General features: G+C 52.3%; 1 protein-coding gene across 1 annotated transcript in view; it reads right to left on the bottom strand.

The window, feature by feature from the left end:
* Positions 1–17,275, bottom strand: part of LOC139273920 (filensin) — a 54,689-nt gene extending 37,414 nt beyond the window's left edge. Inside the window, exons 1-2 of the mRNA XM_070890992.1 lie at positions 16,920–17,275; positions 11,271–11,331 (exon numbers count right to left, since the gene is read on the bottom strand). Coding sequence (XP_070747093.1) covers positions 11,271–11,331; positions 16,920–17,275 — 417 coding nt within the window. The remainder of the gene's footprint in view (positions 1–11,270; positions 11,332–16,919) is intronic.
* Between the last annotated feature and the right edge of the window lie 252 nt (positions 17,276–17,527).

The following is a 17,527-nucleotide window of genomic DNA, read 5'->3' as shown; positions in this document are numbered from 1 at the left end:
AGAGATCGTGGGGGAGAGATCGGGGGGAGAGATCGAGGGGAGAGATCTGGGGGAGAGATCGAGGGGAGAGATTGGGGGGAGAGATCGGGGGGAGAGATCGTGGGGGAGAGATCGGGTAGAGAGATCGTGGAGGGAGACATCCGAGGAGGAGAGATCGCGGGGAGTAGAGATTGGGTGGGGGGGAGATCGGTGGGGGGGAGAGATCGAGGGGAGAGATTGCGGGAAGAGATCGGGGGGAGAGTTCGGGCGGGGAGAGATCAGGGGGGGGGAGAGATTGGGGGGGAGAGATCGGGGGGGAGAGATTGTGGGGCAGAAATTGGGGGGGAGACATCAGGGGAGAGATCGGGGGGAGAGATCGGGGGGAGAGATCGGGGGGAGAAATCACGGGCAGAGCTCACGGGGAGAGATCGGGGGGAGAGATCACGGGGAGAAATTGGGGTGTGAGATCGGGGGGAGAGATCAAGCGGAGCGATCGGGGTGAGAGATCACGGGGAGAGATCGGGGGAGAGATCACGGGGAGAGCTCACCGGGAGAGATCTGGGTGAGAGATCGCGGGGCGAGATCGAGGGGAGAGGTCGGGGGGAGAGATCGCGGGGAGAGATCGGGGGGAGAGATCGGGGGGGAGAGATCGGGGGGAAGAGATCGGGGGGGAGAGATCGGGGGGAGAGATTGAGGGGGAGAGATCGGGGGGAGAGATCGGGGGGAGAGATCCGGGGGGAGAGATCACGGCGAGAGATCGGGGTGAGAAATCGTGAGGAGAGATCGAGGGGAGAGATCGAGGGGAGAGATCGGGGGGAGAGATTGGGGGGAGAGATCGCGGGCAGAGATCGGGGGCAGAGATTGCTGGGAGTGATCGGGAGGAGAGATCGCGGGGAGAGATCGGGGGGAGAGATCTGGTGGAGAGATTGGGGGGACAGATCGAGGAGATCGCGGGGAGAGATCGGGGGGAGAGATCGGGGGAGAGATCGGGGGGAGAGATCGAGGGGAGAGATCGGGGGGGGAGATCGTGAGGAGAGATTGGGCGGGAAGAGATCGGGGGGGAGATTGTGGGGCAGAAATTGGGGGGGGAGATCGGGGGGAGAGATCGGGGGGAGAGATCACGGGGAGAAATTGGGGTGTGAGATCGGGGGGAGAGATCGAGCGGAGCGATCGGGGTGAGAGATCGCGGGAGAGATCGGGGGGAGAGATCACGGGGAGAATTCGCGGGGAGAGATCTGGGTGAGAGATCGCGGAGCGAAATCGAGGGGAGAGATCGGGGGGAGATATCGCAGGGAGAGATCGCGGGGAGAGATCGCGGGGAGTGATCGGGGGGAGAGATCGGGGGAGAGATCGCAGGGAGTGATCGGGGGGGAGAGATCGGGGGAGAAATCGCGGGGAGAGATCGGGGGGAGAGATCGGGGGGGAGAGATCGGGGGGGAGAGATCGTGGGGAGAGATCGGGAGGAGAGATCGGGGTGAGAAATCGCGAGGAGAGATCGAGGGGAGAGATCGAGGGGAGATATCAGGGGGAGAGATTGGGGAGAGAGATCGCGGGCAGAGATCGGGGGGAGAGATCGGGGGGACAGATCGAGGAGATCGCGGGGAGAGATCGGGGGGAGAGATCGGAGGGAGAGATCGGGGGGTGGGGGGGGAGATCGCAGGGAGAGATCCGGTGGGGAGATCGGGGGGAGGCAGATCGCGGGGAGAGATCACGGGGAGAGCTCACGGGGAGAGATCAGGGGGAGAGATCGGAGGGAGAGATTGGGGGGGGAGATCGGGGGGGGGAGAGATCGGGGGGAGAGATCGGGGGGGGAGAGATTGAGGGGAGAGATCATGGGCAGAGCTCGCGGGGAGAGATCGGGGGGAGAGATCACGGGGAGAAATTGGGGTGTGAGATCGGGGGGAGAGATCGAGCGGAGCGATCGGGGTGAGAGATCGCGGGGAGAGATCGGGGTTGAGAGATCACGGAGAGAGCTCACGGGGAGAGATCTGGGGGAGAGATCACGGGGTGAGATCGAGGGGAGAGATTGAGGGGAATGATCGGGGGGTAGAGATTGCGGGCAGAGATCGAGGGGGAGAGATCGCGGGGAAAGATCGAGGGGGAGAGATCGCGGGGAGAGATCGAGCAGAGCGATCGGGGGGAGAGATCGGGCAGAGAGATCGAGGGGGAGAGATTGTGGGGGAGAGATTGGCGGGGAGAGATCGGGGGGGGAGAAATTGTGGGGGAGAGATCGGGGGGAGGGATTGTGGGGGAGAGATCGGGGGAGAAATTGTGGGGGTGAAATCGGGGGGAGCGATCGGGGGGAGAGATCGCGGGGAGAGAGATTGTGGGGGAGAGATCGGGCGGAGAGATTGTGGGGGAGAGATCAGGGGGAGCGATCGGGGGGAGCGATCGGGTGGAGAGATCGCGGGGAGAGAGATTGTGGGGGAGAGATCGGGGACGGTGAGAGATCGGGGGTAGATCGGGGGGGAGAGATTGTGGGGGAGAGATCGGGGAGGGGGAGAGATCGCGGGGAGAGATCGGGAAGAGATCGGGGGGAGAGATCGAGGGGAGAGATCGAGGGGAGAGATCGGGGGGGAGATCGCGGGGAGAGATCGGGGGGAGAGATCGGGGGGAGAGCTTGCGGGGAGAGATCGAGGGGAGAGATCGGGGGGTAGAGATCGGGGGAGAGATCGGGGGAGAGATCGGGGGGAGAGATCGGGTGGAGAGATCGAGGGGAGAGATCGGGGGGAGAGATCGGGGGGAGAGATCGAGGGGAGAGATCGGGTGGAGTGATCGGGGGGTAGAGATCGGGGGGAGAGATCGAGGGGAGAGATCGGGGGGAGTGATCGGGGGGAGTGATCGGGGTGTAGAGATCGCAGGCAGAGATCGAGGGGAGAGATCGGGGGGGAGAGATTGGGGGGGAGAGATCGGGGGGAGAGATCGAGGGGGAGAGATCGGGGGGGAGAGATCGGGGGAGAGATCGGGGGGAGAAATCGCGGGGAGAGATCAGGGGGAGAGATCACGGAGCGAGATCGAGGGGAGAGATCGGGGGGAGAGATCGGGGGGGAGAGATCGGGGGAGAGATCGGGGGGAGAAATCGCGGGGAGAGATCAGGGGGAGAGATCGGGGGGGAGAGATTGGGGTGAGAAATCGCGAGGAGAGATCGAGGGGAGAGATCGAGGGGAGAGATCAGGGGGAGAGATTGGGGGGAGAGATCGCGGGCAGAGATCGGGGGGAGAGATTGCTGGGAGTGATCGGGAGGAGAGATCGCGGGGAGAGATCGGGGGGAGAGATCGGGGGGACAGATCGAGGAGATCGCGGGGAGAGATCGGGGGGAGAGATCGGAGGGAGAGATCGTGGGGGCGAGATCGGGGTGGGGGGGGAGATCGCAGGGAGAGATCCGGGGGGGAGATCGGGGGGAGGGAGATCGCGGGGAGAGATCGGGGGGGAGAGATCAGGGGGAGAGATCGGAGGGAGAGATCTGGGGGGGAGATCGGCGGGGGGGAGAGATCGGGGGGAGAGATCGAGGGGAGAGATCGGGGGGGGAGAGATTGAGGGGAGAGATCACGGGCAGAGCTCGCGGGGAGAGATCGGGGGAGAGATCACGGGGAGAAATTGGGGTGTGAGATCGGGGTTGAGAGATCACGGGGAGAGCTCGCGGGGAGAGATCTGGGGGAGAGATCACGGGGTGAGATCGAGGGGAGAGATTGAGGGGAATGATCGGGGGGTAGAGATTGCGGGCAGAGATCGGGGGGAGAGATCGAGGGGAGAGATCGAGGGGAGAGATCAGGGGGGGAGATCGCGGGGAGAGATCGGGGGGAGAGATCGGGGGGAGAGCTTGCGGGGAGAGATCGAGGGGAGAGATCGGGGGGTAGAGATCGGGGGAGAGATCGGGGGAGAGATCGGGGGGAGAGATCGGGTGGAGAGATCGAGGGGAGAGATCGGGGGGAGAGATCGGGGGGAGAGATTGAGGGGAGAGATCGGGTGGAGTGATCGGGGGGTAGAGATCGGGGGAGAGATCGAGGGGAGAGATCGGGGGGAGTGATCGGGGGGAGTGATCAGGGGGTAGAGATCGCAGGCAGAGATCGAGGGGAGAGATCGGGGGGAGAGATTGGGGGGGAGAGATCGGGGGAGAGATCGAGGGGGAGAGATCGCGGGGAGAGATCGAGGGGGAGAGATCGCGGGGAGAGATCGGGGGGGAGAGATCGCGGGGAGAGATCGGGGGGAGAGATCGGGGGAGAGATCACGGGGAGAGATCGAGGGGTGAGATCGGGGGGGAGAGATCTGGGGGAGAGATCGGGGGAGAGATCGGGGGGTGAGATCGGGAGGAGAGATCTGGGGAGAGATAGAAGGGAGAGATCGGGGGGAGAGATCGCGGGGAGCGATCGGGGGGAGAGATCAGGGGAGAGATCACGGGGAGAGATCGAGGGGTGAGATCGGGGGGGAGAGATCTGGGGAGAGATCGGGGGGAGAGATCGGGGGAGAGATCACGGGGAGAGATCGAGGGGGAGAGATCGCGGGGAGAGATCGAGGGGGAGAGATCGCGGGGGGAGATCGGGGGAGAGATAGAAGGGAGAGATCGGGGGGAGAGATCGCGGGGAGCGATCGCGGGGAGAGATCGAGGGGGAGAGATCGCGGGGAGAGATCGAGGGGGAGAGATCGCGGGGAGAGATCGGGGGAGAGATCGGGGGAGAGATCACGGGGAGAGATCGAGGGGTGAGATCGGGGGGGAGAGATCTGGGGGAGAGATCGGGGGAGAGATCGGGGGGTGAGATCGGGGGGAGAGATCTGGGGAGAGATAGAAGGGAGAGATCGGGGGGAGAGATCGCGGGGAGCGATCGGGGGGAGAGATCGGGGGAGAGATCACGGGGAGAGATCGAGGGGAGAGATCGGGGTGAGAGATCGCGGAGAGAGATCGGGGGGAGAGATTGAGGGGAGAGATTGAGGGGAGAGATCGGGGGGAGACCGCGGGGAGAGATCGTGGTGAGAGATCGTGGAGAGAGATCGGGGGGAGAGATTGAGGGGAGAGATCAGGGGGAGAGATCGCGGGGAGGGATCGGGGTGAGAGATCAGGGGGAGAGATCGGCGGGGAGAGATCTGTGTGAGAGATCGCGGGGAGTGATCGGGGGGAGAGATCGGCGGGGAGAGATCGAGCAGAGAGATCGAGGGGAGAGATCGGTGGGAGAGATCGGGGGGAGAGATCGGGGTGAGATATCGGGGGGAGAGATCGGCGGGGAGAGATCGGGGTGAGAGTTCGCGGGGAGAGAACAGGAGGAGAGATCGAGCAGAGAGATCGGGGGAAGAGATCGAGGGGAGAGATCAGGGGAGAGATCGCGGGGAGGGATCGGGGTGAGAGATCGGGGGGAGAGATCGTGGAGAGAGATCGGGAGGAGAGATCGGCGGGGAGAGATCGAGCGGAGAGATCGGGGGCGGGAGAGATTGCAGGGAGAAATCGGGGGGGTAGAGATCGGGGGGGGAGAGATCGGGGGGGAGAGATTGGGGGGAGGGATTGGGGGGGAGGGATTTGGGGGAGCGATTGTGGGGAGAGATCGGGGGGGAGAGATCGGGGAAGAGATCGGGGGAAGAGATCTGGGTGAGAGATCACGGAGCGAGATCGAGGGGAGAGATCGGGGGGAGAGATCGGGGGGGAGAGATCGGGGGAGAGATCGGGGGGGAGAAATCGCGGGGAGAGATCAGGGGGAGAGATCGGGGGGGAGAGATTGGGGTGAGAAATCGCGAGGAGAGATCGAGGGGAGAGATCGAGGGGAGAGATCAGGGGGAGAGATTGGGGGGAGAGATTGCTGGGAGTGATCGGGAGGAGAGATCGCGGGGAGAGATCGGGGGGAGAGATCGGGGGGACAGATCGAGGAGATCGCGGGGAGAGATCGGGGGGAGAGATCGGAGGGAGAGATCGGGGGGACAGATCGAGGAGATCGCGGGGAGAGATCGGGGGGAGAGATCGGAGGGAGAGATCGTGGGGGAGAGATCGAGGGGGGGGGGGGGGGAAGATCGCAGGGAGAGATCCGGGGGGGAGATCGGGGGGAGGGAGATCGCGGGGAGAGATCGGGGGGGAGAGATCAGGGGGAGAGATCGGAGGGAGAGATCTGGGGGGGAGATCGGCGGGGGGGAGAGATCGGGGGGAGAGATCGAGGGGAGAGATCGGGGGGGGAGAGATTGAGGGGAGAGATCACGGGCAGAGCTCGCGGGGAGAGATCGGGGGAGAGATCACGGGGAGAAATTGGGGTGTGAGATCGGGGTTGAGAGATCACGGGGAGAGCTCGCGGGGAGAGATCTGGGGGAGAAATCGCGGGATGAGATCGAGGGGAGAGATCTAGGGGGAGAGATCGCGGGGAGAGATCGAGGGGGAGAGATCGCGTGGAGAGATCGAGCAGAGCGATCGGGGGGAGAGATCGGGCAGAGAGATCGAGGGGGAGAGATTGTGGGGGAGAGATCGGCGGGGAGAGATCGGGGGGGGGAGAAATTGTGGGGGAGAGATCGGGGGGAGGGATTGTGGGGGAGAGATCGGGGGAGAAATTGTGGGGGTGAAATCGGGGGGAGCGATCGGGGGGAGAGATCGCGGGGAGAGAAATTGTGGGGGAGAGATCGGGCAGAGAGATTGTGGGGGAGAGATCGGGGGGAGCGATCGGGGGGAGAGATCGCGGGGAGAGAGATTGTGGGGGAGAGATCGGGGACGGTGAGAGATCGGGGGGAGATCGGGGGGGGAGAGATTGTGGGGGAGAGATCGGGGGGGGGAGAGATTGTGGGGGAGAGATCGGGGAGGGGGAGAGATCGCGGGGAGAGATCGGGAAGAGATCGGGGGGAGAGATCGAGGGGAGAGATCGAGGGGAGAGATCAGGGGGGGAGATCGCGGGGAGAGATCGGGGGGAGAGATCGGGGGGAGAGCTTGCGGGGAGAGATCGGGGGGGCGAGATTGTGGGGGAGATATCGGGGGAGAGATCGGGGGTGGAGATCGAGGGGAGAGATCGGGGGGGAGAGATTGTGGGGGAGAGATCGGGGGGAGAGATCGGGGGGCGAAGAGATCGAGGGGGAGAGATCGGGGGTGGAGAGATCGGGGGTAGAGATCGAGCGGAGCGATTGGAGGTGGAGAGATTGTGGGGGAGAGATCGGGGGAAGAGATCGGGGAGGGAGAGAGATCGGGTGGGGACATCGGGGTGGGGTGAGATTGCAGGTGTGTGGGGGCTAGGATTGGAAGATCACAGAGAGGGGGAGAAATAGAGGTTTTAGTGCGAAAGAGAAAGTGAGGGGGTGACTGAGCTTGGGGAGGCTGATCACGGCAGGTTTTCTTGGGGTGCTGGGGGGAAGCATTCCTGGCTCGCAAGCAGTGCTGGAAAAACACTTAGCTGCAAATCGCTGACAAAATCTGAGGAACGGAGCCACATTTAAATATTCTAATTCCCGACCCGCCTCTTGAACGAGCTTTACTCTGATGACCCCAAACCCACCGCGGTTAAACCGGAAGTTGGCGTGATGGCGGCAGGTTGACGTTGGGTTTCACATTTTTAACAATTTAACCCCCCCCCTCCCCCCACCCTGGCATTGTCCCTCCCGTTCTGGTGGGAGCTGGGGGAGGGACAGGGTTAAAATCCCGTCCCCCCTCCCAATGTGCTTATGTGGGACAAAAATGGTTTTAGTTTCCGAAAGTTTTAAACCTTTGGTAAACAGAGGAGAATGCTGAGGGGCGACCTGAAAAAGGTCTTTAATGTTACAAAAGTTTCAAAAGGGTAGGCATAGAGAAGATGTTTCCACTTGTGGGCGAGACCAGAAATAGGGGCCATAAATATAAGATAGTCACTAATAAATCCAATAGAGAATTCAGGAGAAATTTCTTTACCCAGAGAGTGGTTGGAATGTGGAACTCGCTACCACAGGGAGTAGTTGAGGTGAATAGCGGAGATGTATTTAAGGGGATCGAGATAAACACATGAGGGAGAAAGGAATAGAAGGATGTTCTGATGGGGTGAGATGAAGCATGGTGGGAGGGGGCTCATGTGGAGCATAAACACCGGCATGGACCAGTTGTGCCGAATGACCTGGTCCTGTGCTGTAAATACAAGGTAATTCTATGGAACAGGAACAGGGGTACAGGGAAGGTTTTCCGAATGATTATAGAGGCAAGAGGAGCAAATTAGTTGATGAAATACTAGGTCATGATTGAGTCATGTGCAGAAAAGGAGATCATTTACAGGCGGGGCCCTAGTTTAATATCATATCCAGGAGGTGCACCTCCAACAATTTCAGCACTCCTTCAGTACGACACTGGCGTGTCAGCCTAGATCATCTGTTCAAGTTTGTGGAGTGGCTCAGAAGGTGAGACTTCTACCCATTGAGCCAAAGCTGTCACTGAGCATTATTCACTGAATAGTGACCAGGAGCAGGAACCTTAGCTTTCCTACACCACTGAGGTTAATTATAATGACTCTTTTCCCGTCACCCTGTCGCCCTGGGCTAATATTAACTAACTGAGCACAGATCAATATTCTTCCTGCCTCAGTACTGCACCACATGTTACATTTACTCACTGAGGCATCGGTGGAGCCCGATTTTAAACTCTAGGGTCCAGCCAAGGAAGCAGCTTGTTTAGGAGGTGCCTGATATGCAGTGGCATTTGGAAAATGTTAAAAGCTTGATCTAGTCACTGCGCTTAGGCTTAATTTTAGATCAATAGATTTTGCTGGCCAACGGTATTAAGAGATATGGAGCTAAGGCAGGTGGATGGAGTTAGGATACAGATCAACCAGGATCTCATTGAATGAAGAACAGTCTCGAGGGGCTGAATGGCCTACTCCTGTTCCTATGTTCCTAAATAGTATTAGATTGTTCTCCATTGTAATCTTTGAGTGGTGGTGGGCATTAAACCGTGAACATTTTGGGGTGGAAGTTCGCTTTGAGGCTAATTAGGGTGCTATTGGCGGCGGGACGGTAAATGTTGCGCCGGGAAATGGTTTGCATGTGCAGCCATAAAATTCACCAGCTGGACCCCAAGTGTGGAGCGGAGCGCTAAGGCAGGCGTTCCATACCTCTCTTAGGGCGCTCGGCCGGTTGAGCAACTGAAAATCTCGAGCTAAAGAGCCGGCCTCAGAGTGCCCTAAGAGAGGCTTCCCTGGAAAAAAAATCGCCAAAAACAACAAAAACCATTTCCAATACCTTGCTCATCCCACATAAACATAAAGTGCAACATTTAAAACAATATAACCAATCACACTTACCTGATGTAGTCATTCCTTCTCTCACCGCCGCCAGAACAACTCAGACTGCCCGCTTTCCCAGGCGCTCCCACTAAGGCGCGCTATGGGGCGCTATGGGTCCTGCTGCAGACAAATTTCAGCACAGTGTCGCAACCAGGGGCGTTGCACGCATGACTGGACTCTGTCGGGCGGTACTGCTCTATGCTGCCAGCACAGGCACACTGAATGTGCCGGGCGGCAGGAATGCTGGCGCTTGCGCCTCTGACCCCTTTAACGCCCCTGTTCCGACCTTTCCAGGAGCGCTAAACCACCGAATTTTTACCCCTTTGTATCATATAACATCTGTGAATAGTTTTCCGTACGTTTGTAACTCCTGGTTATATAAAACTACATTAATTAATTCATCGGAAGATAACTTGAACACTTTTTATTTATTTTGTTTCAAGAAACTTCTTGGTTCCTAAGCTTGTTCCATTATTTATTTCATGAGCCATTTGAAATGCCTTTTAGACACAAAGCCAGTACAATCACATAGCAGACACCTGATTTAGTGGGAAATGTGATATTTTACATCAAGACATCCTGCAGCTGGTGGGTTGGCAACTGTGATCAGCTACTGTTTGCTGCTGGCTGGTAGTGCTGCAAATCAGCTGTTGTGCTTTCTCAGCTCCCTCCGCTAATCCAAAGACAACATGACACTTTTTCACATAGGTGTTGCGTTCATCACAGTCGACTGTTGATGTTATGAACTTTAATTGGTTAAATACAGGTTATTTCTGGCTAATCAGAAGCCTGTTTGTACCCCAACCAGTTTGACGAAAAGTCATCGACCTGAAACGCTAACTTTGTTTCTCTCTCCACAGATGCTGCCTGACCTGCTGAGTATTTCCAGCATTTTCTGTTTTTACTTCAGTTTGGATCCCAGCTCCGGGACCGTCAAAACTTAGGAAAATGGGTAAGTTTAGTGTTTTATAAGAAGTAGATAGAAAACTTAAGATATGGAATATTACTTAAAAATAATGAAAACAAAAGGTGAAATTCGTAAAAATTTGAGAGAAAATGGGGAAAAAGAGAATTGAGGCTATAAGGGAAGAACAGATCAACATCAAATTATATTTTATAGTGCCTTTAACGTAGCAAAACGTCCCAAGGTGCTTCACAGAAGTAATTAAGACAAAAAAAATGACACTGAGCCACATAAGGAGAAATTAGGGCAGGTGACCAAAAGCTTAGTCAAAGAATCATAGAATATAGAAATTTATAGCACAGAAAGAGGCCATTTCGGCCCATCGTGTCCTCACCAGCAGACCAAGAGCTATCCAACCTAATCCCACTTTCCAGCTCTTGGTCCTTAGCCCTGTAGGTTACGACACTTTAAATGCACATCCAAGTATATTTTAAATGTGGTGAGGGTTTCTGCCTCTACCACCTTTTCAGGCAGTGAGTCCAGACTCCACCACACTCTGGATGAAGACATTTCCCTTCATATCTCCTCTAAATCTCCCCACAATTACTTTAAATCTATGTCCCCTGGATGTTGACCCCTCTGCCAAGGGAAACAGGTTCTTCCTATCCACTCTATCTAGGCTCCTCATAATTTTATACACCTCAATCAGGTCTCCCCTCAGCCTCCTCTGTTCCAAATAAAACAGATCCAGCATCTCCAATCTTTCCTCATAGCCAAAATTCTCTAGTTCAGGCAATATTCTTGTAAATCTTCTCGGCACGTTTTCCAGACGTAGTTTCTAAGGAGCGTCTTAAAAGAGGAAAGAAAGGTAGAGAGGCGGAGAGGTTTAGACAGGGGATTCCAGAGCTCAGAGCCTCGGCAACAGAAGTAAAATCATTTAATTTCTTTAAGTTTCATTTTCATAGCACAAGGTGGATATGAAATCAGTTAAGTTTATTGCTCATATCTGAGTTCCGTTAATACTATAATAAGGTTTGTTTCAGTGTCACAATCTCAGAAACTAGCTGGTGCAGGGATTTGATGCTTTGCCAGCAGTCTAAGGGGCCACAGTTTTCGGGTAAATCTTTCATCTTTTGTCCTATTCTCCTCTGGAGTGCTACATAATGACAGAGAATTGTAAAAGTGAAGAATCTCACCTTATTCAGGCTCTCAATGGTGTCCTGAAGTTGTTCATGATATTCACATTCAGTTCTATATCTGAAAGCAAGGTAAGCGTCTGAATGAAATATTTGAAGTACAGTATTTGTGCAATGAATTCATTTTTATTCAAGTTATTTTATAATTGTTTTCCAAAGGTGTCTCTACAAGACCAAGTGCCAGCATTAATACATAAAAAATAATAAAAACCACAGCCACTTAAGATCGCTCTAGGCTCACCTTTCCGTACTAAATTTCTAAATTATTAGTATTTCTCTTACATCATCTCCTACATCAGGAGAAAACTTTTAGCCAGATTTTCTGTTTAGTTTTACGTAGACAGGGACCATTTTAGTCATTCAACATCAAACACACTGAAACTGGTGGTTATACTGAAATAGTAGAAGGGTACCGATCAGGAAAGATTGACCAGACTGGGGATCTTTTCTCTCAAAAAGAAAAAGCTAAGGGATGAACTGATAGAGGTCTTTAAGATTATGAAAGGGTTTGATAGGACAGACGTAGAGAAAATGCTTCCACTTGCAGGCGAGATCAGAACTCGGGGCCATGAATATAAGACAGTCACTAATAAATCCAATAGGGAATACAGGAGAAACTTCTTTACCCAGAATGTGGAACTTGCTATCCCAGGGAGTAGTTGGGATGAATAGCATAGATGTATTTACGGGGAAGCTAAATGAACACATGCAAGAGAAACAAGTAGAAGGATATGCTGGTGGGGTTAGATGAAGAAGGGTGGGAGGTGGCTGGTGTGAGCATTGACACTGGCATAGAGCTGTTGGGCTGAATGGCATGTTTCTGTGCTGTAAATATTTTGTAATACTATGTCTGATGGCTGAGCTGAAAAAGTACAACATGCATGATCCTGCTGCAGTATTTTCTTTCCAGAAGGGGCAATGGATTATCTAAGTAAATACTGTATTCAGCATCTATCATAACAGGGTATTAGAATTGATCCTAATACACAACCCTTGCTGTTAACAAAACAAAGTTAAAGTTAAAAGACTGGAAAATAAAACTGACAAAAACCTCTGCAAAGTCTATTTCTTCACCACACTTTCATTCATCTCTTCTAGCGCTTCTCCTACCTCTCGCTAAACTCCTCCATTGCTTCGCCACCTCCCCAACTCCTCCAGCCCCACAACCCCCCGAGATCTCTGCACATCTCCACTTCTGGCCTCTTGCACATCCCCAATTTTAGTCACTCCACCATTGGCAGCTGTGCCTTCAGCTGCTTAGGCCCTAAGCTCTGGAATTTCCTCCGTAGAACTCTCCGCCTCTCTCTGCTCCATTAAGACGCTCCTTAAAATCCACCGCTTTGGCCAAGCTTTTGGTCATCTGTCCTAATATCTTATGTGGTTCGGTGTCAAATTTGGTTTGATAATCGCTCCTGTGAAGTGCCTTGGGATGTTTTATTACATTAAAGGCGCTATATAAATACAATTAGTTGTTATTGCTCCTCTCCCTCAGGTGAAGCATCTCGAGATGTTTCACTGCGCCGAAAATTGCGGTCAGAAGCTTCCTTCGGACGAATGCCTCTGACCCGAAAAAAATCGACGAAACTACCCGGTGGTCCCGGAGGAACATAGGATTCCGGTCGGGTGCTGTCATTGGCTACGCAGCGCATGGGAAGATGTCTTCCATGTACGGACGTATATGCTGGAATAATGTGGGTCTGGACCACCAATCAATATCTAGTATTCTCATTGATAATAGAAACATAGAAACATAGAAAATAGGTGCAGGAGTAGGCCATTCGGCCCTTCTAGCCTGCACCGCCATTCATTGAGTTCATGGCTGAACCTGCAACTTCAGTACCCCATTCCTGCTTTCTCGCCAAACCCCTTGATCCCCCTAGTAGTAAGGACTTCATCTAACTCCTTTTTGAATATATTTAGTGAATTGGCCTCAACAACTTTCTGTGGTAGAGAATTCCACAGGTTCACCACTCTCTGGGTGAAGAAGTTCCTCCTCATCTCGGTCCTAAATGGCTTACCTCTTATCCTTAGACTGTGTCCCCTGGTTCTGGACTTCCCCAACATTGGGAACATTCTTCCTGCATCTAACCTGTCTAACCCCGTCAGAATTTTAAACGTTTCTATGAAGTCCCCTCTCATTCTTCTGAACTCCAGTGAATACAAGCCCAGTTGATCCAGTCTTTCTTGATAGGTCAATCCCGTCATCCCGGGAATCAGTCTGGTGAACCTTCGCTGCATTCCCTCAATAGCAAGAATGTCCTTCCTCAGGTTAGGAGACCAAAACTGTACACAATACTCCAGGTGTGGCCTCACCAAGGCTCTGTACAACTGTAGCAACACCTCCCTGCCCCTGTACTCAAATCCCCTCGCTATGAAGGCCAACATGCCATTTACTTTCTTAACCGCCTGCTGTACCTGCATGCCAACCTTCAATGACTGATGTACCATGACACCCAGGTCTCTTTGCACCTCCCCTTTTCCTAATCTGTCACCATTCAGATAATAGTCTGTCTCTCTGTTTTTACCACCAAAGTGGATAACCTCACATTTATCCACATTATACTTCATCTGCCATGCATTTGCCCACTCACCTAACCTATCCAAGTTGCTCTGCAGCCTCATAGCATCCTCCTCGCAGCTCACACTGCCACCCAACTTAGTGTCATCCGCAAATTTGGAGATACTACATTTAATCCCCTCGTCTAAATCATTAATGTACAGTGTAAACAGCTGGGGCCCCAGCACAGAACCTTGCGGTACCCCACTAGTCACTGCCTGCCATTCTGAAAAGTCCCCATTTACTCCTACTCTTTGCTTCCTGTCTGACAACCAGTTCTCGATCCATGTCAGCACACTATCCCCAATCCCATGTGCTTTAACTTTACACATTAATCTCTTGTGTGGGACCTTGTCGAAAGCCTTCTGAAAGTCCAAATATACCACATCAACTGGTTCTCCCTTGTCCACTCTACTGGAAACATCCTCAAAAAATTCCAGAAGATTTGTCAAGCATGATTTCCCTTTCACAAATCCATGCTGACTTGGACCTATCATGTCACCTCTTTCCAGATGCACTGCTATGACATCCTTAATAATTGATTCCATCATTTTACCCACTACCGATGTCAGGCTGACCGGTCTATAATTCCCTGTTATCTCTCTCCCTCCTTTTTTAAAAAGTGGGGTTACATTGGCTACCCTCCACTCCATAGGAACTGATCCAGAGTCAATGGAATGTTGGAAAATGACTGTCAATGCACCCGCTCATTCCAAGGCCACCTCCTTAAGTACTCTGGGATGTAGTCCATCAGGCCCTGGGGATTTATCGGCCTTCAATCACATCAATTTCCCCAACACAATTTCCCGACTAATAATAATGGGAACTCCATTTGTACAAGCTCCCCGTACTATCAATGAGAATAACCCTCCTAAAACTAGAAATACAGCACAATAAATTAAAAAAAACACCTCCTATATTTAAAATTAATTGAAATGGAATGTAATTAAATGTTACAGAAAAAAATATAATTTTTTTTAACGTGTTTTCATAGGGTTAAAATAAACTTACCTGGACAGGGTTTTTAACATAAAAATGAGTGATTAAATTACATTTTTCTATGTTTTCAAACTCTTCCGCTGGTAAAAGTAAGCTATACGCCTGCGTTTACCAGACGTAAAAATTTGAAGGACAATCTCTACCCCGCGAATGTCCTTCTGCCAGGGAGGCTTGGGATCAGTCTAAAGAAATTTTGACAGATCTCAAAAGCTGGTTCTCGGCGCATGTGCATCGCATGGCGAGAACCGGCTTTTGCGAGGCCTTGCCAGGTGCGTGTGCACTTCCTACAGACCCAGCAAAGCCGCAATTTTCGGCCCACTGTTTTAAAAACCAAGTTTTTGTTGAGTGCTGTACCTATGCTGCAATGACAGAATACAGAACAAATCCCAGCCACGGCATGGCGCATGCAACAACAACAACTTGTACTTATATCGTGCCTTTAACATAGTAAAATGACCCAAGACGTTTTACAGGAACGATTATCAAACAAAATTTGACACCAAGACGTAAAATGAGATATTAGGACAGATGATTGGTCAAAGAGGTAGGTTTTAAAGAGTATCTTAAAGGAGGAAAATGAGGTAGGTAGTCGGAGAGGATTGGGGAGGGAAATCCAGAGCTTAGGGCCTAGGCAGCTGAAGGCACAACCATCAATGGTGGAGCGATTGAAATTGGAGATATGCAAGAGGCCAAAATTGGAGGAATCAATTGGATTCACAGGACCAATCAATCACAAGCGATAAGTACATTGAAGAATGTCATCTGAGAACCCATCTTTCCCTCATACATTCACATTACAGCGCTAACTACTGTTAGGATTAATTAATTATGCTTTCACTGTCCCCTTCAATTTCACTGATTAAGTGCCTGTTAACAGATATATTTGTTCAATCAATGGAACTGAAAGGGACAATGAAATGACAGGTAATTATAGTGGTCACCAGGGATACTGTAACTAAGTCTTTCACCATGAACAGCTCCCAATAATTCTTAGGACATAACTTGGATTCAATTCAATATTCATTATAACAAGTCCACAGTGTATAATCCCTGTCTTTAACTGCACCAGCATGATATGTTCTAATATTATACTTCTCTCTTTTATTTGTACCAAATTCAGGCTGGGAGCCACAGTGTTCTACAAACTAGGCTAACCTACTGTTTCTTTGAATCATTCCTTATTGATGTTTTGGGAGGAACAGAATGACAGACATTATAATCTTTTTTTATTTTCGGGAATTTGTTTGAGAAGTGTTAGGAACAGGACACGTTCCACTTTAAGCATCTAGTGTCAGTATCAAGCAATCCCAGCTCGCGTATGGCATGGCAGGATGCAGGATAAAGCTCCCACTACTCTGCCCAGCAATGTATCAGTCACACCCTTGCGAAACATCCCCTAACACACAGTGAGGCATTGGGTCAGATCTTGCTGGAGCAGGGCATCTCGCTGTTAGTTAGACTTTTTCCTGCACCCTTCTGCTCGGATATAATTTGCACCGTAACTTACTGGAAGTGCGAGCTGATAACAGCGCGGCGAGGGCAATGGGGTATCTGGGACCAGGGTGAGCGGCGAGACCAGCAGTTGATCCATCTCCATAACCAATGAGATGTAAGGATTGAGGAATGGCAGAGAAGGAAATAGGCTGAATTAAATTCTAATCAGAAAGATAAATAGAGAGAAGAAGAATTGGATTAAGAGAGAGAAAAAAGAGACAGAAAGTAAAGTAAGAAAAAAATTCAGATTGTTTTAGGTGGCCACCAATAACGGTGCAACAGTGCCCAAAACCAAATGGACATGTTTCCAATGCTATTCGGCCACAGGAGGTTTTCCCTTTAAATTGGACCTCTATACTCGTGTTTTCTGCCCAGAAATGGGCACAACGTGGTCCAATTTCACCTGCTCTGTTTGTGTCTACTCTGCTGATGCCTTAATATCAAACTATCCCATTATCGCCTGTGTTTGTCAATCATACCTTACTGAGAATAACTGTTTAAGGTTTCCTTTATCACATGCTGCTTTTAACGCTCAGGTGTAATCGCGGACAAGGAGCAAACCAAGGGTGGCCGGCAAAAGGAAAGAAAAAAAATCTTACTTGGTGCGATACTCATCCAAGGCATGTTGCGCATCCTTCAGCTCCTTTTCCAGGTGGTTAAGATCACTGTGTAGCTCCCAAATTCTCTGCTGGTTGCAGTCAATCTGTTCGGTGAAGGCGTCCTCGAGACCCGAGAGCTCCTCGATCTGCCGCAGACTCTCCAATTGCTTCCGGAGCGCGCCGCTACTTTGCTCCAAGGCTCGGGCTCGGCTGATGTACTTGCTAAAACGTTCGTTGAACTCCTGTAAACCTTCCAGGCCTGGGTTTGGAAAATCCGCCCCGTTCCGCTCATTGAACGGATCCGATTCCTTGTCGTTTTCCTTCCGCACATCGTGCGGATAGCTCGTATCGAACATCCTGCCGGCTTTCTCTGTGCCTCTTTACAAAGCAAAGTTTGGGATCAGAATAGCCTCACTGGACAGCCTTCCCTACACTGGACAGCCTCCCTTGCAATTGACAACATCACCAGTATATGAAGGGTGGGCAAACACCCTTCTACTAGAATAAATACATTTCAAACCAACACAGAGTTCCAGACAATGTGCAGCTGCTTATCATTGTCCTTCCTTCCAGCAATTTTCAGCACCATTGTCAATGAATCAATTACG

Source organism: Pristiophorus japonicus, chromosome 9 (assembly GCF_044704955.1).
Source record: "Pristiophorus japonicus isolate sPriJap1 chromosome 9, sPriJap1.hap1, whole genome shotgun sequence".
Classification (NCBI taxonomy): Eukaryota; Metazoa; Chordata; class Chondrichthyes; family Pristiophoridae; genus Pristiophorus; species Pristiophorus japonicus.
This window is presented reverse-complemented; position numbering and strand designations above follow the sequence as displayed.